The 21,755-nt window shown below is 51.3% G+C and overlaps 4 protein-coding genes and 1 non-coding gene across 5 annotated transcripts; 3 read left to right on the forward strand and 2 right to left on the reverse strand.

Annotated features, from left to right (window-relative positions):
- Positions 1–1,166: 1,166 nt before the first annotated feature.
- Positions 1,167–1,859, forward strand: COL26b_009137 (uncharacterized protein; the record flags this gene model as incomplete). Its single annotated transcript, XM_053181878.1, has 1 exon — positions 1,167–1,859. The coding sequence occupies one exon, from the start codon at positions 1,167–1,169 to the stop codon at positions 1,857–1,859; it is 693 nt and encodes a 230-aa protein (XP_053034212.1).
- A 2,323-nt stretch (positions 1,860–4,182) lies between these two features.
- Positions 4,183–6,648, reverse strand: COL26b_009138 (uncharacterized protein; the record flags this gene model as incomplete). The annotated part of the gene is made up of 4 exons (XM_053181879.1): positions 4,183–5,553; positions 5,605–5,832; positions 5,885–6,330; positions 6,510–6,648. The coding sequence occupies 4 exons, from the start codon at positions 6,646–6,648 to the stop codon at positions 4,183–4,185; spliced, it is 2,184 nt and encodes a 727-aa protein (XP_053034213.1).
- Positions 6,649–9,077: 2,429 nt separating this feature from the next.
- Positions 9,078–9,857, forward strand: COL26b_009139 (uncharacterized protein; the record flags this gene model as incomplete). Its single annotated transcript, XM_053181880.1, has 3 exons — positions 9,078–9,108; positions 9,167–9,227; positions 9,284–9,857. The coding sequence occupies 3 exons, from the start codon at positions 9,078–9,080 to the stop codon at positions 9,855–9,857; spliced, it is 666 nt and encodes a 221-aa protein (XP_053034214.1).
- Positions 9,858–11,495: 1,638 nt separating this feature from the next.
- Positions 11,496–11,598, forward strand: COL26b_009140. Its single transcript has one exon. It is a non-coding gene; the product is annotated as a tRNA-Ser (tRNA).
- Positions 11,599–14,862: 3,264 nt separating this feature from the next.
- Positions 14,863–15,477, reverse strand: COL26b_009141 (uncharacterized protein; the record flags this gene model as incomplete). The annotated part of the gene is made up of 2 exons (XM_053181881.1): positions 14,863–15,230; positions 15,288–15,477. The coding sequence occupies 2 exons, from the start codon at positions 15,475–15,477 to the stop codon at positions 14,863–14,865; spliced, it is 558 nt and encodes a 185-aa protein (XP_053034215.1).
- Between the last annotated feature and the right edge of the window lie 6,278 nt (positions 15,478–21,755).

Raw genomic sequence — 21,755 nt, forward strand, 5'->3', positions numbered from 1 at the left:
GCAGGGTGATATTGACGACAAGCGAGCAAAGTACGCCTTGCCGCTGGAATGCGCCACCGACTGTTGATGAAACAGCGCATGCAGGTCAAATAACGGCCGATGATGGCCGGTATGCAATCATGAGATTTTGACGTCGGGCTTTGGATGGCCACCTACCTAGCCGCCCGCTGGACCCCCCGGCCGGGTGTGGGTTTGTGGGTGTCCACATCGCCGGCCGCCTCCTGTTTGAAATTAACACCGCGCTCGGCGCCGCACCGCTCCCTGCCACGGGCAGCCAGTCTGCAGCCGCCGTTGCAGCATTCCTCTGCCTGCAGCCATCCGAACTCGAGAGAAGAAACTTGCCCGCTGGCATGCAGACCAATGTCAAGTTCAGCGCGTTGGAACTCTTATCACTCTCGTACCATCAATTGAGTTTGATTGCCAGCCCCTCTGGTTGCATGACAAAACGCGATGGGGCGCGCACTTCGGCCATGCCGCCGGACACATTGCGGGACGACGAGTCGTGGGATTTGTGGGGGACTTCCTTGCTTGGCCCGAGAAAAGCTCCAGCTAACGGATCCGATCACGCAACGTTTTAAGACTATGTCGGATATCTCGGGATGGATCACCCCTTGAACGGTGACGTGCGGGCTTTATGATTCGAGGGAAAGACGCTACCCTTCCCAGAGTTCCCGAAAAGACGGTCTGGACGCTTTTTCTTCGCCGCGCCGGAGTCCAGAGAGCTCGGGAACGCGATTGCCAAATCTGGAAATAATCTGAGAATAAGAATTTCGTCCCAACCTTTTGCTTTTGGTGGAGAGACGGCGCAGGGTCAGCAGGGCAGGCGACGTCACAAGCAGGAGATCCCTTGGTCGGCGCAAATTGGGACGAAAGCGCGAGCCTGCATCTCGTCCAAGAAGCCATGGCATGCCGGCCGCCGCAACGGGGCATCGCGCATCTCAACCGCCGACATCCCGGCCGTTGATAAGCTGACGGCGCGCTCAATCTCACTCAGCTCGGCCTGTCAACCGATTTTGGTCGATTTCAGCTCAGCCTGATTATTTTTCTTCTCTCCATCTTAACCAGAGACAAACTACAATCTTGCACAGATATCAAGACTGTGCATGTATGCAATCATGTCGGCCATCGTTCATCGCCCCTCACACTCAATGCGATGCCATCCCTTCATGACGCTCCCGCTTGAGCTGCGCCTGCTCATCTGGGAAAACTTCGGCTCCGAAACCCGTGTCTTCGAATACAAAGAGGACACCGGCCTCGTCCGCCCGTCCCGCGAATACCGCCACCCGCGCCGAGTCGGCCTGGCCGTCTGCTCCGAATCACGACGAGCGATCCAGGCTCTCCTCAAAACCTTTGAGCACCCCCACGACCTCGACAAACGCAGCCTGCTGCCGCCGCCGCTGCGCTACGCCCCGCACGACGACATCTTCTACCTCCCGCCGCTGGTCTACCGCAGCCGCATCCAGGCGTGGGACTCGCTCTGGACGACGAAGCCCGGGGTCCGCAACGTCGGCGTCCACTGGTCCGTGCTCTGCGACGAGCGGCGCATCGCGGAGGCGTTGAAGGCGCTGAGGAGGTGCTTTGTGGACCTGCGGCGAGTGGTGGTGTTTGTCGAGTTCAAGGCGCTGCCGGAGCCGGAGGAGGATGTCTGCGCCGGGGGCATCGTGAAGGTTATGGGGCCCGTGGAGGACGAGTACCGGCTGCCGTCGTTGTTCTCGGAGGTGCATGGGCTGATGGATGAGTTTTGGACGTGGGGGGAGATGAGGACGGCTGTTGAGAGGGTTAGGAAGGGCGTTGCGAGCGCTATTGAGGTTGAAGGGATGCTTTATTGTCGGGAGGTTGAGGACGGCCCAGAGTTTTGATCGTCTGAAGCATCGACGGAACGCGGTCATGACTTTCATGGAGAGCAAAGGTTGCGGTTGGTGCAGGACGAGCGTTGGGGAGCGAGGCAAGTGGTGGGGTTTGAAGTGACACTTGCGGAGTTGACTTCATGAACGATTATGATACCACGAGGCGCATTTCATTATTCAAGGATTTAATATTAATCTTCATTATGGCGTTACTTATGGAACTGACGGAAATCTACCTCTTTGACGACACAACCCCGTATGTCAAACATTACCATTTCCCAGGTCTTATGTCGCGGCTTCTTCATCTCAGTCCTCGAGAGCCGCTCACGTTCACATTGAAACGAGGCGTGGCATACTCCCAGACACGTCGGGTAGTCTTTGCGCCAACGCAGCTTCCCCGATTTCCAAACGACTTCCCGGCGTTGATGGTCTCTAAGCAGCAGGTATCCAGAAAAGACGTGAAAGAAAACCATCCTCACAGTCTCCTTCTCCGGAGGCCTTTCGTCTCGTACTGCTCCAGCGCTCAGGCCTAGCGATGGTATGTCTTCATTATTTCCGCCTGAATGCCACCGATCGAGCTCATGATGAGCTCTGCAGCATACCACTGCACGCTCTTGGAAGTGCCAATTTCCCAGCTGCTGCTCTTCAACCCTCTCATGCTGGGACAATGGATGTGATTACCGGCAATCCTGTACCCCAACTTTGCTTAGGGGAAACAGGGCTCCTGCCCTTGGCGGATTAGATCATGTCCAGGCTACATGGTCCGGCGTATTGAAGACTAATCAAGCTGGTCAGCATCATCTAGATGAACTCCAAGGAATGGTCGCAAAACTTACACCTTCCGTTCCGTTACTTCCGAAATTATCTTGATTACTTGTTGTCAACGGGCGCAAGTCGATCCCGCAACTGCGCCTACGCTGCTCTTTGTACGATCGCCTTTCAGAGACAGCACCCAGTCGATATCGAAGTTATTCGAGTATCCCATCAGAGGCTTTTCTCCGGACGTTGCTGCTGTTGAAGGCACGCTGAGCTCGGCATCCACTTGCACTTGCGATGGGTATTCTGCGGGCATGGTATTTGGTTCGGTTGTATGAGAAGCGCGTGTCATGCTCGGCGCTGCTGATCTAGGATCAGACATGATCGGCTTACTTCCACAGGAGAATGTTGGACTAAACGGCGATGGTCATCACGCGCCAGGTTGGACAGTGGACGAATATGACGGGACAAAGACCAAATACTCAACCCCAGGCAAGCATCCAAAGACTTCATTTATATCAAGCCCCAGTAGCCCAACCACCTCACGCGCGCCTCAGCCTCTCTCCCTCCTCGTGTGACAGCCACGGTATGCTAGAAGAGAAGCGAAAGAATACCGCCATATTCCTGAACCGTCAGACCGAAGGCAGCCGGCATAGAGAAAACAGAACCAGAACGAAGATCAGTGCGCGGTCCGACGTAAGGCTGATGATCGCACCGCGTCAGGCCGCCGCAGGGAAAGCTGGCCGCGCCAGCAAACACGGCGTTGTCTAAAGGTGAACACTCACGAGACACAACATGCAATACCTGCACGAAGCACCTTTCCCTCGGTCTGAGAGTTCTAATCCAGAGCCTCTGGCAGATTTGCTTTTTACTTTCGGCCTCACACGTGCGGATCAGCAGTTTTGAGTCCTCGCTTTCTAGAATGAGACCCAAAAGGTCCGGGCCGTCCAATTTGGCCGCAAACGGCCCGGACGTTTGTCCTCTTTCGCGGCGCCGAGCCAACCGGAGCCCACTCCTCGTTTACCCTTCCCCCGCAAAGATCGGCGTCCCGCACGCCGCAGCAATATGGGCCGATGGGGGAGAGGGCTAGGCTGCGGCTCCTCGGTAGGCACTCTTTGAGAAACTCTAATATCGACGACCTCATGTGGGTGAGATTCCTGCTTCGTCACTACGGCCGATTGTAGCCAGCCCTACAAGGCGCAGCGCCGCAGAGGCGCGCGGGGTGATGGGAAGTGTGATACGAACGCCGTCGTGCGACGCTGCGCGTCATCACATCCCGCAGATGGCTGCAGACGGAAGCATCACGAGCCGAGGACGCAGACGTTGGGTTTGGGCGGGTTAGCTCGTATCGATGCTCTGCGTGGGTAACGGGGGGCATGTCAAGCTGGAACGTTTCACGGCGTTCTTGTGGTGCGGGTGAGGCTCAAAAGGCGGAGATTACAACATGTTCATCAGGGAAATGTTGTCATAGAATTATTGGATGGGCATCCATTGCAGATGAGGAACAGAAGTCTCCTCTGGATGCTATTGTAAACGGTAAACCAAGCCCCCCCAGAACGCCGTCCGTTGATCCCACTTTCTACCACAACTCACAGGTAGGCTTCTGTACCGGGCAATTGAACGCCCTCCTGAACTCCCTCGAATTATCCAACGGCCCCTTGATGCGCGCGAACCCAGGCGAGTGCACGTCGTTGCTGAGCAGGTAGACGTCGTACGCCTTGGTCGCCGAGACGTCGCACCACGCCTGCGCCCACTTGAGGAAGAACAGCTGGTCGTGCGAGAAGCGCTCGAGGCCGGGCAGGTCAAAGTCCTGGACCTTGCCGTCGGCCTGGGCGCGCTTCCACGCGGCGTACGAGGTCGCGACGCCGCCCGCGTCGGCGATGTTCTCGCCGAGGGTGAAGTTGCCCTTGACGGGCACCTGGGTGCCGTTGGGCGCGGTGACGGTGAAGTTCTGGTATTGGTCGACGAAGCACTTTGTGCGCTCCTCGAAGGCCTTGATGCTGCTGTCATCCCACCAGTTCGTGAGGGAGCCGTTGGGGGCGTAGTTGTGGCCGCTGTTGTCGAAGCCGTGGGTCAGCTCGTGGCCGAGGACGGAGCCGAGGCCACCATAGTTGATATAGGAGGGGTACCCGACGGCGTAGAGGGGCTTCTGCTGGATGCCGGCGAGGATGACGATGTCGTTGTACGTAGGGAAGTAGTATGCGTTCGTCTGGGAGGGGGTGCTGAGCCAGAGGGCCTTGTCGCTGGGTTTGCCGAGGTAGGACCAGGTGCGTTTCGTGGAGAGGGCGGCGAGGGAGAGCGTGTTGTTGAAAAAGGAGGTGTTGATCGTCGCGCCCTTGAAGTGGTCTGAGAGACTCTTTGGGTTGACGGTCTCGGGGGAGGAGTCGGGGTAACCGATCTTCTTGGAGATGGCGTTGACCTTCTCCTCGGCTACTTTCTTGACGGCGGCAGTGAGCCAGTCTTTATCGCCGAGGCGGGCAATGAAGGTGCCCTGGATAGAGCCCATGAGAGAGGTGGTCAGCTCGCGCGCTTCTCTGGAGTAGGCCTTGTCAAGGAAGAAGCGGCTGAGGATCCAGCCGAGACCCGCGGGGAAGCTGGTCCATGTCGGGCCGGAGTCGACGTCAGAGACACACCGGTCCCATCGTGGTTGCTTTCCAACGGCGACGGGGTCGAGACCGCGGAGGACTGAGCGGAAGTCGCTGAGATTTTCCGTTGCTTCTGCCTCGACATAGCTAGAGAGCGTCGTGGTAGCCTTCCAGACGAAGAAGGTTTGTACTACCTCTGCGCTAGTGTTGGCGAGGAGCGAGGAGAGATTGCCGAAGTAGGCTGGCGAGAAGACGATATGCTCTGGGTTGTAGTCCTCAGGCGCAAGAGCCTTGATGATGGAGCCGTGATCAAGTTCAGGGGCCACCTTTACGGCATCTTCAAACTTCATCTTCTTGAGTGGTTTCTAGGTGCTTCATTAGAGCGGACTTTCCAGACATTTTGAGGTGCTGCTTACATCGTCGGCATCTTTGCTGTCATCAGTTTGCTGCACCTTTTTGAGGTCCTTCTCGAATTTAGTTACCGCCACCGCTAACCTTTGAGAGTCGGCTTGCGAGATGTTCGCGGGGTGAACTGCCTGGAGAACCGACGCCTGGATTTTGAGGTAGTTTGTAACTGTCTCGTTGTCCTCACGGCCGGTCAGTATCGACGTGCCGCCGGGGAGGAGGGAGATGATCGTCTTGTTCTATGAGGTGTTAGTCAAGCCGTGCCTCCAGGGAGATTCATCAGCAACATACGGGGTTCTGGTCATCCCAGTCCACGCCAAGCGTTTCAAACGTGTTGATTCCATACTCGGAGAATAACAGCAAAGCCTTGCCCATTTCAGGAGCATCATCTTTGCTAATCATCCGCTGGGGATCTTTACCACCGCTTGATACAGGGAAGGCCTTCACAATACGGTCGATGAAGCTTATCAACGGCGTCAGTCCCGCCGCCTCAACCTCGGTGGTGTTCAGGCAGGCATTGTACGCGTCGACAATGAGCTTGAAGTTGTCTTTATCCGTCTGAACCTGATCCTGGGGCAACGACGCCGTGATGAAGCCCGCGTTCGCTCCCGACTGGTACCCGCCCTCCAAAATGTTCTTCAAAACGATCGACACCTCATCGCCGACATCGCCCAATGTCGATGCCTTACCCGCGCCGGCCGCCGGAGCATGCCTGGACTTGTAGCCCCCGCATGCCACTGCCAAGAAAGTGTGTTAGCGAATCGAGAGTCATGCTGTCCCGTCGGCTTCGGCGCGAGCTTATTGGAGTGGGAGACTCAAGGCAGGGATTGGGAGCTTGGGGCGCGGGGAAGCTTGCGGCTCAAAGCTAATGCGGGCGGGGAAGAAACAAAAGGCAAAACTTGAGTCGAAGACGTACGTTTGTCAAAGTCTGTGCACGGATCGACTTCGGTATAGTTGACCGCGAGATTCTCAAGAATGTTTGAGGCGATCTCGAGACATACCGGGGTGGTGCAGTAGCTGCCGGTGGCCGAAGTGTTGAGGTCCGTAGGAGCCATTGAGCTTGACGTGACCTTGTCGGAATATCTATTGCTTGTTAGTAGTCGTAGACGAGAGAAAGGAAAGTTGAGAAGACGGAGGAGGTCTTACCGGGACGATCCTTAGGGTGGTAGTGAAATCAGAAGCCACGGATTGTCTCCCTTCAAGGTTCTGGCTCCAGAGATTGACTCAAAGACACGGCGGTCCGCTGGTTGACGGTCTCAAAAAGCTGTTCGTCCAGTGTTAGAAAACCGGGAGCTGGCATGGTCTTTATAGGTATCCACGAAGTCTGAAGGATTGGGCTCTTTCGGACAGCGTACGGAAGCCAGAAATGCAATATTGGCTAACACAGAGTGCCCACTCGGCAAATAAACTCACCCCATTCCCCCGATGCCCAAGTCAAGGCTGCTTCCCCGGCCAGCTTCCACGAACCTTGACCAATCCGAGTACATGAATCCATCGGAACTCTGTGTGATGACGAGATCAATCGGGTGTAATCCCAGAGTGCATGCGGCGCGGAAAACATTGTGGGGAAGCTGGGAAACAAAAGTGCCCGCTTGCCAAGTAAGGCAATTCTCAGTGACCCCAGTTCCGGATCCTCCGCCATGTTGGATGATTGGTCGGGTCTGGCGGGAGGTTGTCGATCCTCTCAACATGTTGCGCCCTAGGACAGGCACACGGTATGACCGATGTTATGGTCCAGGTCAAGCTTGCGACAGTGACAGTACGCGGTATGTTTGCCAAGGCGCTCTTGAGAACGTATGCATTATTGCGACTTTTAAGCTTGCTTAGTGGCAGGGGTCCAGCTCCAGCACTAATGGCGGAAAGCATATTTGTGTGTGAGAGAGACTGATTTTGGTGCAATTTTGCACGTGTATCTCAGGTACTTCCGCGCCTGTCAGCCGTTGCGGTTCTGCTGCAAAACCAGTGTAGTGGTGGCGTCGCCGGTCCTTGGTGTTGAGGTATGTTCTTGGGATGAGGCACCGCAGGTCGATCGCCCGGGTTGGGCATCCTGCGCGACCAGTTGTGTGCATGGAATTGGCCAATCTTTTCGTCTGGAAGCATGAGTCGGCTGGGGCGGTGGGAAGATTCAGTTACCTCATATATTGAGGAAGGTGGCACCGCCAAAAGTGCTGCATTTGGAGATCAGAGTTGTGCAGCCTGCGGGTATTCGTTCGCCCGTTATCCAAACTCAACATTGTTTACTTTTTCAAAGCCCTGTCTTGGCGATGGAATATCGTCTTTCGTCCTTCGCACGTTCATCCTGGTTTCTGGAAAACGGGGCATGGTACATAAGAGCTAAGAGTGCCTTGCGGGGCCCCTAAACCTTGGAATGAGTCGCTCAGCCGCTTTGTGCAGCATTCCAAGGACGAGATGGATTTCTAGAAGAGGCCATGCTGAGCTACGAAGGTGAGCTGAGGGGATGCTTTCGGCTAGCAAGTCAGGTCCTCGCGGTTGACAAGGAACGTGAGTCCATGCGATATTGTGAAGACAGTTTCACGAGAGAATCGAGCCTGTCTGTACCACTTCATCACGCGAATGGTGGCGCTATGGGCTGGGCGGTATGCGCAAGGTTTGGCTGGGAAACGTCTCTCGTGACTGAGTTGCCATAAGAAGGAGAATTATAGCGGTCTCAGGCTGACAACGAGGTGCTCGACGCAAATCGCCGTTGAAGTTAGTCAGTCTCGGCCGGCCTGTGGATGCGGCTTGGGCTTGCAATAAGTGATGCGATTGGGAGATGATGCTGGTAAGCAATGTAGCCCAAGAAAACAAGAGGATTTGCGGCGCGGGGTGTATTGCCCGACGGGACCGTGTGCTTGCGGAAAAAGCAAGTCGCGATATGAGCTGCTCGCCCGGTCATGAAGGACGTGTCGCTGAGTCGTTCATGTTGCTTCTGAGCGATAGTTGACTACTCCTGAATCCACAGAAGCGTTGCAAGTGTGAGTACGAGTGTCGTCCTGTCATGTCTTGCAGGGCACCGGAAAGCAAGAGAAAGTAGCTTTCAATTGGAGAGGTTTCACCGGCCAAACGCCTAAAAGCTTGCTGGCACAAGATGCTGACGGGCGTTGGGGCAGGCATTTGATCATCTGAGTGAGAACCGGAAAGGATTCAGCTTCGAGCGATGAACGGGAGGAAGGATGACAGTTGGACCGTGCATCCTGAGGACTGCACGGACCATCGGTATAAAAGTGGGAACGAGCCGACTCCACTAGCCCCGCGTAGCGTTTCCTCCGGCTCCGATCAAGCCACGTTTGCTCCTCACTTTCATGCGCCACATGACGTTGACGTCAGTCACGCCAGGCCCCTTGGAGGCGAAAGGTGCTGCAGATACTTGACCACCCAGCAGCCTACAGTCTGCAGACTTGACTTCCTCTGCCTCCTGTCAACCCTCAGCCATTTCTATATCGGAGCTGACCTGAGGTATCCTCCTACTTGACCGAAATTCAAGATGGCGAACACTGGCGCTCCCCCGAACTACTGTAAGTGACCCCTCCACCCCACCATAGCTCGCCACTAGGCCTAACGCTGCGGCCCAAGATGCGATCCTGGAGATCACCGAGGCAGCTACGACCCAGCAGGTTCGAGATGCATACAAGAAGTAAGTGCACGCTTATGTCCCATAGTTACAACTGAAGATGCTGACACATTTTACAGAGCCGCCCTGAAGACACACCCCGACAGGGTCCCCGCCGATTCCCCAGAGCGAGCGTCACGAACCCGCAAGTTTCAGCTTGTCAACGACGCATACTACACCCTTTCCGACACCACAAGGAGGCGCGAGTACGATGCTCAGCGCAAGATGTTCGGCGCGTCGGCCGGCTACACCGCCAACGACCCATTCGACGATCCCGAGGAGGAGATCCCCCCGCAAGCGGGTCCCAATACCAATAACCCCTACTCCTGGGCTTGGAACTTCTTCACCGGCCAGCAGGCAAAGACAGAGGAGCAGCGCGAGAGGGCAGACAACCAGCAATTCGGCGATGTGTTCGAGGAGATGCTGCGCGAGGAGGGCATGGCGGAGGAGGGTACCAACCGACCGACGAGCTCTTTCTGGGGCACCATCGGTGGCGTAAGCGGCGCTGCGCTGGGTTTCATCGTCGGGAACATGCCCGGCGCGTTGGCTGGAGGTGTTGCCGGGAACAGACTTGGGGCAGTTCGAGACGCCAAGGGCAAGAGCGTCTACGCGGTGTTCCAGGTTAGTGCGAATCTGGAGATATCTACCGGGTAGATCCAGTTAGACTCTCTCTTGTGCGCAGGATTATTGAGAACTTTGCTGACGACATACAGGATTTGCCGCAGTCAGATCGTGCTAGGTTGCTCACACAGTTGGCTGCCAAGGTCTTCAGCCATACTGTGGGGGTTTGAGTAATGTGTTACGAGTATCGGGTTGGGTTTTCTACGTCAATAGGTCAGCTTGGAGTTTGGGATTGGCACGAATTATTAGGTAGCTGAGCATCGATAGGCCACTGAGACATCGTTACATTGATATCAATAGATAGTTGTTTCCTGCATGAAGTTACCGGTGACAACTCGACTCAGCTAAGGGAGGAAAGGTTCACGGACTTTGCGAGGGCGGGTTGCATCTGTTTGTGTACAGACAATACCGTGGCATTTGAACAACATTACGGCGAGCTCATTCAATGACCGTGCCAATCGATTCCATTTAGTAACACCGACGAAAGTCCGTGCCGCCATTGTGGTATGAACACACATGCGTATTGAGTTTCTCATGGTGTCCTCGTTATTTGAGTTCAGATCTCCTAGTGACACCATCGTGGAGGCTCGGCAACGCAAAGAGCCATTGCTAAGAAATTATTCTCAATCCCTTGGAAACAAAGACACCAGGCGGGCCGCGACCATCTGAGTACATAAGCTGCGATATAGAAACAGGATCCAAGGTTGTGACAGCCGACTTTCCAACATCATTTCACCTGTCGTCATGATGCTCTACTCCGCCTTCGCTATTTTTCTTCTAGCTGCTGGAGCTGCAGGCAACTTTCTGAAAGAATGCGAATTCATCAGCTTCAGTCTCGGCGACAATGATAAGGACCCATTCCTGCATTACTCATGCCCCCTCAGTCAGGCGCCGTACCTCTGGTGCTCCAAGTTGAAGCTGAACGACTGCATCGTCAACAACTTTGGAAACCTGGAAGCTCGAGAAAAGTACAAAGCTGCGAGAAAATTATTACTGATTCCTTGAAAGACTGACTGAACACAGAGGAGGCTTCGGTGCGAGCTGTGATAAGTGTACTTACGACGAGAAACTCGGCAAGCTCGAGTGTTGGTGTCGCAACACGAATGGCGGGGTTCATTGGAATTCGATCAACCTCGGTGAGTAAACCACGATGACCTTCATGGAGTTGACCGAGTCTCTGACATGTTACAGCTGATTTCGTCTGGCTTTCTGGTTCCAAGCTGGGTTGCTTCGGGATGAAAACTGAGAGCAGTTGCAGCACCGGCCATGCGCGGATTAAGAGTGACGCTTGAGACGTCCTGCAAGACATCGGGGAGCACCTTGACAATCCTATTGACTCATATAGTAGTTTTTGGAAGCAATAAGTTTTCTGGAGTGTTTGTCAAATGAGGTCGCTGAGAGTGGACAATCCAAGGAGTGAAGTAGAGATCTGGAAGTAGTTGCTTCATCAGCCCAAGGCGCCGAATGCATCATCCACACGACCATCAATATAAGAGAGAAAGAAAAAACTTAAGAAATAAATGGCCTTGGAAGCCTCGGTGAATTACAGGTGCCCTGGATACGCTAGGGATTGTCGACGTGCAGCGAGATCCACTGGTGGAGTCACACTGCCAGCTAACGGTGCAGATCAATATGGGTCTCTTCCACTTGCGCTTTTTCCATCAATCATCGGTCAAGGTGCCAGAGTGGTTAATGGGCTGCCCTGCTATCAGGTCTTCTGACAGTTGTTCAGGCAGTGGCTTCGGTCGCGCAGGTTCGAATCCTGTCCTTGACGTTTGCTTTTTGCATTGCAAAACATTTCTCATTTTATGGTCATCATATCTTGTTTTTAAAATGAACGCTTGTTATCTCTGCAGTTTACAATGTAGTTAGTTATCTTGTGAATATATTTAATATTGTTTTCTAATATTAGCTGCACTCCTTGAGTCCTTCATGTGTAAATGAAGACCACCACTTGTAGGAAATACTTCTATTGATGCAAATGATGCAAGAAGTACTAGTCAGAAGAAAGGTGGCAGCTCCGACCGAGAGTTAACTCTTTTCCTGGTCGGCAAGGGGTTGGCGTAAGGGGGATTGACTCTTTTCTTAATCGGCAAAGGGTTGGCACTAGGATCGGCCATCGGGTTGATGATGGGAAATCCACTAGAGTTGTTTGAGCCTGCCGGAAGAGCCAGAGGTCTGCGTTGAGGTCTCAGTCTTCTTCGGGGGTTTGAACCCAACAATAAGTCGTTCTGCACCTCTCGTTTGACCTCATCCTGTTTTTCTTGAGGTTTCTCACTTGGCTGGTTGCCAGGCTGTCCGGCACTCTGTAAGGTCGATAGGTCCATGGGTTGATTCGTTATGGCGCTGAGCACTGCCACGAGCCAACGAGCAAGTAAAAGGACGACGACGTCTCGCACGCGCCATACGAGATTTTTGGCGACAAGCATCTCTTCGGGAACTTGCTGGTCATTGTCATCATTGACCAAAGTATGAGCGCTGCCAACAGAGTGTCTACTGCTGCACTGTTGCATGCTCTCCGAAATGGCTAGGGCTTCGCGAAGGTTCGGCTCCGTAAGAAGTCTGGCCAGATCAACAATATCCTCTCCCATTTGTGCTGTATGACTTAGCGAAGTCCGTTCATACTCCTCATCGGCGAACTCTGAGGTCGTAGATTGCTGTCCTGTCATCGATTGTGCAGGTTCCCGGGACTGTTGCGTGGCTAGTTGGATTGAGTTCCTTTGCTCCATGTCCGAATCCAAGCCGGAAATCAGTCCGTCAAGTTCTCCTCGGGCCATGGAAGATACAGACGACAAGTCCATTCTGACAATCATAGACTGGTCTTTGCCTCTTGATTTGGTACGAAAGCGCAACATTTTATATTTGGCCATTCGCATCCTGCTTTTAAGACAGCCTTCGATCTCTACCTGCATAATAACAGGTTTATTGCTGTGCTCAAATGCAAAGGCCGTGTTGAAGCAATGGGATTCCAAAGGCTGACAATTGGTTTCTTCGTAATCCTTTAACTCCCAGAGAAGAGACCTGAGCCCTTGCCCATTTTTGGCCGCCGTTCTGTTTCCCCTGAAAGTCCAGCTTTTCAACGTGCGTTCTCTGGAGACGCTTTTGCGAAGACCCACCCCTCCGACCTCGAAAAAGCTTCCTACTCCCAGAGTTGGCTGAAGGGATGTCTCGCTTGTCTCAAAACTGGAGCTTTCGGGACCTGTGAGGCGGCTTGGTCCAAATTCGGTGATTTGCACAGCGAGATCTGAATCAAGAGACGTTCTAATCGGGAAGCTCCAGTGCTTTTTACTGGCATCAGTGAAGGATTCTTCTCCGCTCAGTGTGATGAGGATATTGGCTTTGCTCAAGGTGTGTTGTGATGGCTGGATGATAGTAATATCGATGAAGATGATACCAGCAGGATGCCTCTTGGGTCCGACAACGCCCCATTGAGCTTCGCTCCAACGAAAATGACATTGGATTTCAACTGCTCCAATAATCTCAGAACTGACACAAAGATATGGTTCAAGTGAGGCATTTTGATTGAATCGTTCAAAATCCAGCCGACCATACCGGCGAACATCCAAACCTGGCTTAAATATCGGCTATGACACAATCACGTCAGTCTTTTGATCCATCACTTACACGGAAAGGGAAAGGGAGATCATTAAGAGAGCGTTTCTCATCACACCAAACAGACGGATCCGAATAATTCTCTGAAGATTCGGATCGTTACCAAACAACTTCAAGTTCATCATCCAACGCATCTGAGCCACCGGAAAAGAATGACAAGAACGAAGGCTCGAGTGACGAAAACAAGCACCAGTATAAAACGAAGTTACTGCAGGACAGGCCGAAAACATCAAATGAGATAATGCAACATGGCATCGAGAGAGGCGCCACGAAGGAAATTCAAGTCACGGGAAGTCCTGTAAACGCGCACGGTTTCTGGAAGAACAAGATTCTGCAGGTGTTATTGACGACACTGCGCAAAGGAGCATAGAAGATTCCGAGGTCAGAGTTAATCGCGACGTGAAATCCGATCAAAATGCCGCCTCAGAACATAATAAGCACCAGGCGACAATCGAAGATGCAGGTAAGACTACCATGGGCGGATGAAGTCAGCCTATCAGAAGACTTTCTTCAGGCCGAAGAGATTCTAAAAGGGCACATAGAAGAAACACCGGAGGAATCAGTCGAGCCGGTCTATGATCCATCTGACCCCAATGCCATCGCTACAGCCACGAGGTAAGAGGAACGCATCAACAAGAGATTGGAGGACGCAGAAGCTGACCATAGGGGGTTGGAAAATAGCGAGCGACTGTTCTTAGATGGGAGGCGGAGAAGGGAACCGAAATTAATCAGCTACTTTTGAACCTTGAATTGAATAGGAGTATGGCGACGTATTGCGAAGGTACCAACAGCATAGTTAGCTGATAATCTGTAAGGCTTCGATTCCATTGAGACATTGCGACTATTCGGATAAAATGTGACTGTTTATGGGGAACCATGATGACCACAATGGAACGAAGACGCATTGCAAAGCTGCCCAGAGGGGCAACATGTTTTTGAGAGCCCCCCGTTTTGCAAGAAGCCAAAGGACAGCTAATCAGCTTACTTATCATTCTGATCATGTGAGTCAATGAAGTAATCAGTTCGCCTATCCTAAGCATGGCGCCACTGCTCGATGATCCTATTGGTAAGATCTCCGATTGTAGCTGCAGAACTCCGCGTTACGAATAACACTGATCGCAAACTTCGCAAACTTAAGAGATCCGACTGTTTGGAGGATCTCAGAACAAGACGTTCGGCATTTCTTTCTTGTGTCAGGTAGCTAGTATGTCATGCAGCGTGGAAATCCTCTAATCCATCCACAGGGTTCGCTTTCATGTCGGTTATGATGATGGAAAGTGAGAATGTGAATTTTCAGAGAGCCAAGTACTCCTTAGTTTAAAATTGCAACAAGAGGCGCAATGCCTGTAATACTATCTACTTCTGAAAGTCGCGGTCAAGTTGCCGCCCTTATCTATGATCTGGTGAAAACATCAAATTGCCCCGCTCAAGCCATCACGAAGTCCACGCAGCTCTCATAAGTCTGCTTCGCGCTAGTTCCGAACCAGAACCACTGAACGACACACTGACCGGCCTGAGCGCATGTTCCAGCGGGCAGGTTGCTGGGCATGGTGATGTCGAAGTTGGTGTTGTTCGCGGGCAGTTGAGCAAGCTTCTCGTCGGCGTAGGAGTCGAAGACGATAAGCGGCTGGCCAATGACTTTGTTGGTCTTCGTGTCGACAATAGACACGTTCATCGGACCCTCATGGGGAATCGGCAGAGCCGCGCGCATGTTGACGACCTGGCCGGCCTTGAAGGTCTGCACCTGGGCCTTGTTGTCCTCGAAGGTGGCGCCACGGCAGAGATCCAGCTGGCCTGCATGAGATGTTAGCATGTGATGCCAGGCGCATTATGGGTGCTGCAGTTGCTTACATGTCGCCGGAGGGTTGGTGAGGTCCTCCAGGGGAATAGTAGGGTCCGCCAAAACAGTCTGCACATTCTCCTGTCCACAAGCCTTTGCCATCGCGGGACCGGGAGCACGGGCAGGAGGGGAGATGATGTTTCCGTGAGCGGAGACCATGGAGGCCAGGAGGGCCGTGGCAGCGGTGATCGAAGTGCGCATTTTGAAGGCGGTATATCGGACTGACGAAAGCGGATGTAGAAGATTTCGAAGAAAGAGTGGACAGCGAGACTGCAGGTATATGAAGGAGAGGACGAATGGAAATTAGACCAAGCGGGAAACGAGTGACCAGCACAATTGATTGTTTGATGAGACAGAAAGTGAATAAAGACCGGATGAAAGCAGACGGGGCCAGGTGGGCGGCCTTGCACTACAAATACCAGAATTTGGCCTCAGCCCGGCGTCTACGATGTCTGCCACACCCCGGTCCGACAGGATGGATGAGGATCAATGATTTGACAGTGATGGGCGGCGATCATAGCTTTCCCCTTGCGACCCTCTCCCCGACGGCGCGCGTCCGGATGCACGGGAACTAACGTCGTTGGCCCCGTTCTTTGCCTAGTGCAATCTGGGTTTTCCTCCAAACCTACCCGGGGATGATCCCTGGGCGAAACGAGAGTGCTTGAGGCTCTTCGAAGAGAGCTCAAGACAAGCTTGGTGGGATCCACGTGGGTGAAACGTCGCAAGTTCTTGTGCCGTCCTGCTTCCGGCGCATACAGTAAGGGTCATGGTCACATCTTGCGACAAACCCTGTCTGGGGGTGTTCGTGCAGCGAAGAAGCGAGAAAAGAGAGAAGCCCGATAGCGAAGAAAACCGGCACTTTCTGCTGAGTTCGATTGAACTGAGTAATTCGGATTTTTAATCAACGAAGACATGACGACGCACTCTCTGCTTCGATCGCAGCGCCAAGCCATCAGTTTGGACGCACCACCACCTTGATGAAGAGATCGGAAGGGAGGGCACCCAACCGGCGGCGCGGATCCCTTCGGAGACTTGGGCACGCTGGTTGGTCCAAGACCTCCCGAATTGGCATCTGGAGCCCGGTAGAGTGGATCGGGATTTACGGCGCGGAGTCCGGGGTGTTTTTCTTAGAGCATCCGCTACCTTTTGGCCCTGATCTACGGCAGGCACCGTGTTCTCAGCATTGGCGCCAAGTCGACTAGAACTTCCTGTGTAGGGGATCAGCGAGTCATAAGACAATCGCTAAACAGACACGGGGCTAAACATGCCACTCCGTGAAGACTGAAGAGAAAATCAATCATCCGCCAAAACTGAGTCCACCGCGAGGCCTACCTCCTGAGCGTCAGGTATGCGGGCGAGTAGAAGAATGGAAAAGCATCCGGACCTGATGACAAGACCAGCCTTCCCAGAAAACAACACGCCAACAAAGTTAGACGCGCGACAGGTCCAACGGCGCTAGATTGCGCCCCTGCACTAGGCATTGTCAGTTCGTTTTCGTAGCCCCTTTGAGATCAGGCCGAAGCCGAGCCCAGAAGCCTATTTTGTGGGCTCCTCCTCCTCGGAATCTTGTTTGGGGCACAGCGTCATGCTGCCGCGGGCGCTGCGGATTCGTGGGGGGCGCGGAGACCGACTCGGCGGAAATTAAATGAAGACCCTTTCCATGAACTCGGATCCGCGATCCGACTCAAAAGAAGGTTATTTCATTCCCTCGAGGATTGAATGCCGCCCTAACCGTGACGTTACTCAGGAACTCGGCATATTGCAGAGCCCCTTGATAAGCGGCAACTCAGATGTCCGGTGAAAAGCACCTTAAGCTTTAATTTCAATGACACGAACTACGACTCGGCGCTGCAGAATTCCTTAGAAGGTTGGTTCTCGGCGTTGACATGTTTTAGCTCTTACCATCTCCACAAGATTTTGTTTCCCTCGCGCGCTAAGTGGACATTGACCTCTTGAGATGGGCAGATGGAACCCACGGATGAGAAGCTCAAGGCCTCTTCAATTGGGATTAGAGATTAAAGTGTTGAACCTTCGGGCCTGTTCGGGGTTTACTTACTTCTTTCGCGCCGTTATACTTCAGTCTGCTATATGCCGTCTGATGCGCAAAGATGATTCACAGTTTAGCGCCGAAGGCTGTTGAGAACAGCTAAACTTGAACTGCGATGCTTGCGAGTCAAGAACAGCGTGCCTCACTTTCTCCCCGATAAGGTTCTACATACAAGACTCAAAATCTTACTTATTTCGACTTCAATCGGGAAGATGAGTAAACCGTCATCAAGACATTGCGACAATGAAATCATCTTGTAGACGCAAGCGAGTTACGACGTTCAATTTCATTTTCATTCAATCGGAGGCGGAAGAAAAGTCATGATCCCGTCGGTTTTCCGGAGTGAGCAGCTTGCCATCGAGACCGGGAACTCTGTAATTACTGGTTGAACAACTTGAACAACCCAGATTTGGTGCGACACTCCAAAGGTAACCTTTATAGATTGTAAAAGTAATAGAAGAATAAGCACAACATTGGAGAAAGAACTTTGTTCACGGACTGTGATACGTATCTCGTTTATCAGTGCTGTGACTCTTGTGTTTGAAGCTATTGCATCTTGTGAAATTATAAGTGATTTTCAGATGGCGCTACACCTTCAATATGCTGATGCCTAGGTCGGAAAAGAATCTGCAAACTATCCCGTTCTTACTTTCCCTGACGGAAATCAATGGTGTCACTGATCTTGGAATTCTGAGCGATTGACATGGGTGTGACGGCAATGGCTCTGAGCGGGTGAGAGTCGTTCTTCTCTCGGACTCTTGCCTCTTGCCGAAAGCCAGATTAAAGGGAACAATCACATATTGGAGAACTTAACAGCTACCAAGGCAGTTTGAGCCAGTCAGATCATCCTCCGTCCCGCCGAACGATACCGCCCAACCTGGAGCGACGCAATTGCGTCGCATACGAGCGCCCACAGCTTTCATCCATGAAGAACCGTATTCAGCATAAGTCATTTCACGCATGGCTTGGGCCAATATCCAGTCATTGACGACAAGCTTTCAGCGAGGTGAAGCTAAGTTATAGTATCCAACAGTCTGTCAACATCATTCTAGAGCCGCCTATGTTTGTTTTGATGAAAGGCGAAAGTGAACACCGGAGTATGATAAACAGAGAATTTTGCGTTTGAAACTAAGAAACCTTCAGCAATCATCCAGATGATTCATATACCCGAGAAAGTGATACAGTATTATGATGATGCCCGTCGTAACGGTAAAATTGCGACTTCATGCGGTAGACTAATCACAATTTCTCATGGATAGTGAAGACAACCGATGCATGTGGCCATATGCCTTCTCCATATCTTCAAAGAGCTTAACCAACTGAGGCCTATTGCCTTCACAATCATCCTGCTCAGAAGCTAGACGGTAGCGTATTGGATGAATGTAAGAATTTCTGAACAACATTTGACTACATACCAGCTGAAACCTCGAGAACATGAACGTTCATTGAGCAGACTGGGTGGACATGAAGTCTAATGAAGTAGGATTTGAATTCATGTTTTGATTTGAGTAAGAGTCAAAACCTGAACACCTTGCTGCTTCAATCAGCGTGGTGTATTACCGACGTCTTTAGTGTTCAAACTTCAGGAACGCAGAGTGCCGCACTGCCAGCCATACAGATCCATGTATACGGGAATGAGAGTATTTGAACAGCGTTTGAAAAGAAACGACGGCCAAAGTTGATTCTCAGATGAATTTCTTACTTTGTGGTCAATATCTATGCAATGGTTAAGTTGGTCTTGAACCTGAATTCATCCACCAGCGTACTGAACCAGCGTGCGTATTGTTGGTGACAAAACTCATAGTACTTATTGTGAATCGTCACAAAGGTGGTTTAAATACCGACGGATTTTAAATATACCGAATTTTGAAGCGAACCGTATCATTCATTGTTCAGCATACAAGAATAACTAAGCATATGACATCCTGAGGAGCGTTAAGCACGATAGTAGGAATACTCTCAAGGTTGCAACTTTGAGTTGCAGGCAGCCGTGGCCTGGAAAATGGCCGAAGCTTTTAATCACACAACCAGCTGAGAGCCAAGGTTGAGATTTCGAGACAGAACATCCTCCTACGTACGTAACTCAGGCTTGCGTGATGTTGTCATCATGAATGTCATCACAACGCTTTGGATATTCGGAGAATGTGTGAAAGTCCAATTCGTACACTCCTGGTGGCCGGTCACGTCTATGTTTCCATCGTTTTCAATATCTGCCAGCATTTCCAAAGCTGCAGGTCCCTGATTAATTCTGTTGGATAATAACATTTGGGCGAATCCAAGAAGCATAGATGTACAACAGCAAATCAAATGTTCTTATCTTTCTCTCAAATCACCTACTCTGTCTACAGAGAATAAAAGTAACACATAGGATCCAGAACTACAATGTGTATCTGCAACGCGATGCCGTGAATCTGTGACTGTTCTAAAGGAGTTATGAACTAGTTGCTCTTTTCGAGCGGGCATCTCATAGCTTTTGGTCTACGACAGGTCTTAAAAGGTCATTCGCATTAGAACGGCATTGCGAAAAGGTTCAGATTCGCTGGTTCTGGGTCCAGTAGTACTTTTCTTGAAACTGGAAATGACCGGAATCCTGAGTGCCTGTGTCAAGGCACGGTGAGGTAACGTACAAACAGGCAATCAAGTTAATAACTTTGCTGTTATTCATCCATTTACGACGTAAAATCACTCAATTAGACTGTTAAGTGCAATGCATCGGACCGAGGTGTCAGGCTCTCAACCTCAAGGACGTAAAGAAGGTCTGCAACTCAAGTTATCACGCACATAACGCTGTATTTATGAGTAACAGCACACGATTTATATGTATGAACTGGGCGGGGCATGAGAAATAGAAGGGGTATGAGAATTAGCCGTAGTATTGAAACGATGTACCCCATAAATATATCGTACATTACCCAATCTACAACCATTTCAGTTCGAACTGAGTTAGGCTTGAAGCATATGCAACAGGTTGTTGGCATGCTCTACGCGATTCCTAGAGTGAATCACAGGTCCACATGGCCGTTCTAGTACCTAACATAGGTAGGTAGTAAGCGGTTCATTTACATGAAGGAAGAACGGAAGCTTGAGTGTTTATGAGTACCGCTGATACTGAAAGATTGACCTGACTAAAGACATTTGTTTACCTCTGGTCACGGGAAAACTAGAAGATGCTAGGCTCTTAGCGTCTTTGCGAAATAGACCCTTTTTATGATCAACAATTTCACTATACAATGACCATGAATTGTTACTAGCATTCTGAAACTCTTCTTGAATCACAAACTATGTGATTCATATTTTATATACATAGGGTGTTTATTTCAAAGTCATAATGAACTGTGAACTGCTTTGATAAAGCTTCATGCAATTATCACAGATATAGGTGAGGGCTACTGTACTTTATAAATCTGGATTAAGTAGCTGTGTTTAGACGAATGACCGCTCATGAATATGAATTTCAGGCCAAGACTAATTAATTCTTTTGAACCAAGAGTGCGCCGCGGGAACGGGTAATTTTGGCTTAGAATGAGGAAGGCCCTCGCCACCTACAGTCTTGGGTAATTGAAGATGCGGTCTTAGAAATCGCGGCATGGGCTGTGTTGAAAGCACGTCCACAACGTTGACGACCATTGTGCGGTTATGTGTGGACAGTGGAACGACGAGAGGAGCAACTCGGAGCAAGATTCCCACAAGAGCTGGCGTGGGTGGTTTATGGGATCTTCAGCAAACATAATAATCCAACCGTCATGTTTGAGATTCGCGGATCTCATTTTATGTAGATGTTGAGAAAACATTAGCGTGAAAGAGACTAAAACTATCTTTGTTGTCATATAGAAAGTCGTCATTTAAAAAGCTTAGACGTCACGAGAGCCACAGAATTAACAACAGCAGACCTCTATCTCGAGAACCAATCCGGAAGCTTTACTGTTGTTGGGCCCTTGGCATTACAGAACTTGGAGCGGCTTCTATCAGTCAGGGGAAAGAAGACTGTGCGCCGTCTCGAACACACTGTTCAAGACTCCGTATTTACGATTTGATTCATTACATACGGTAATTTACTCAAGCATGTTTGCCCCTCTATCACACACCCCTCTATCACACACGTAATATTCTGCCTATACATGCATATCGAACGTACTGTTCCCAACACGTTGCTATCTTTGCGGACGTCGTTCATTTGTGAGGACATGAGCTGCGCCGGCATGTTGCGCACAGCTTCACAAACCAATGATTGATTTAGATTGAGCATCAACCAACGTTCGCGTCACTGATATAACAGAAGTAATATGGGCGTGTAAAGTGATATTTGAATTTACAGAACCTGCTTATGTCATATGTACTGAGAAAATGCTACGTACACGCTCCAATCTCGTCCAGAAAAATCGGGAGTCACATCTCAACGGATTGCTCTGGTGGAGCATGTGCATTACAGCGC

Source organism: Colletotrichum chrysophilum (assembly GCF_026319265.1).
Source record: "Colletotrichum chrysophilum strain AFK26 chromosome Unknown scaffold_85, whole genome shotgun sequence".
In the NCBI taxonomy this organism is placed as follows: Eukaryota; Fungi; Ascomycota; class Sordariomycetes; order Glomerellales; family Glomerellaceae; genus Colletotrichum; species Colletotrichum chrysophilum.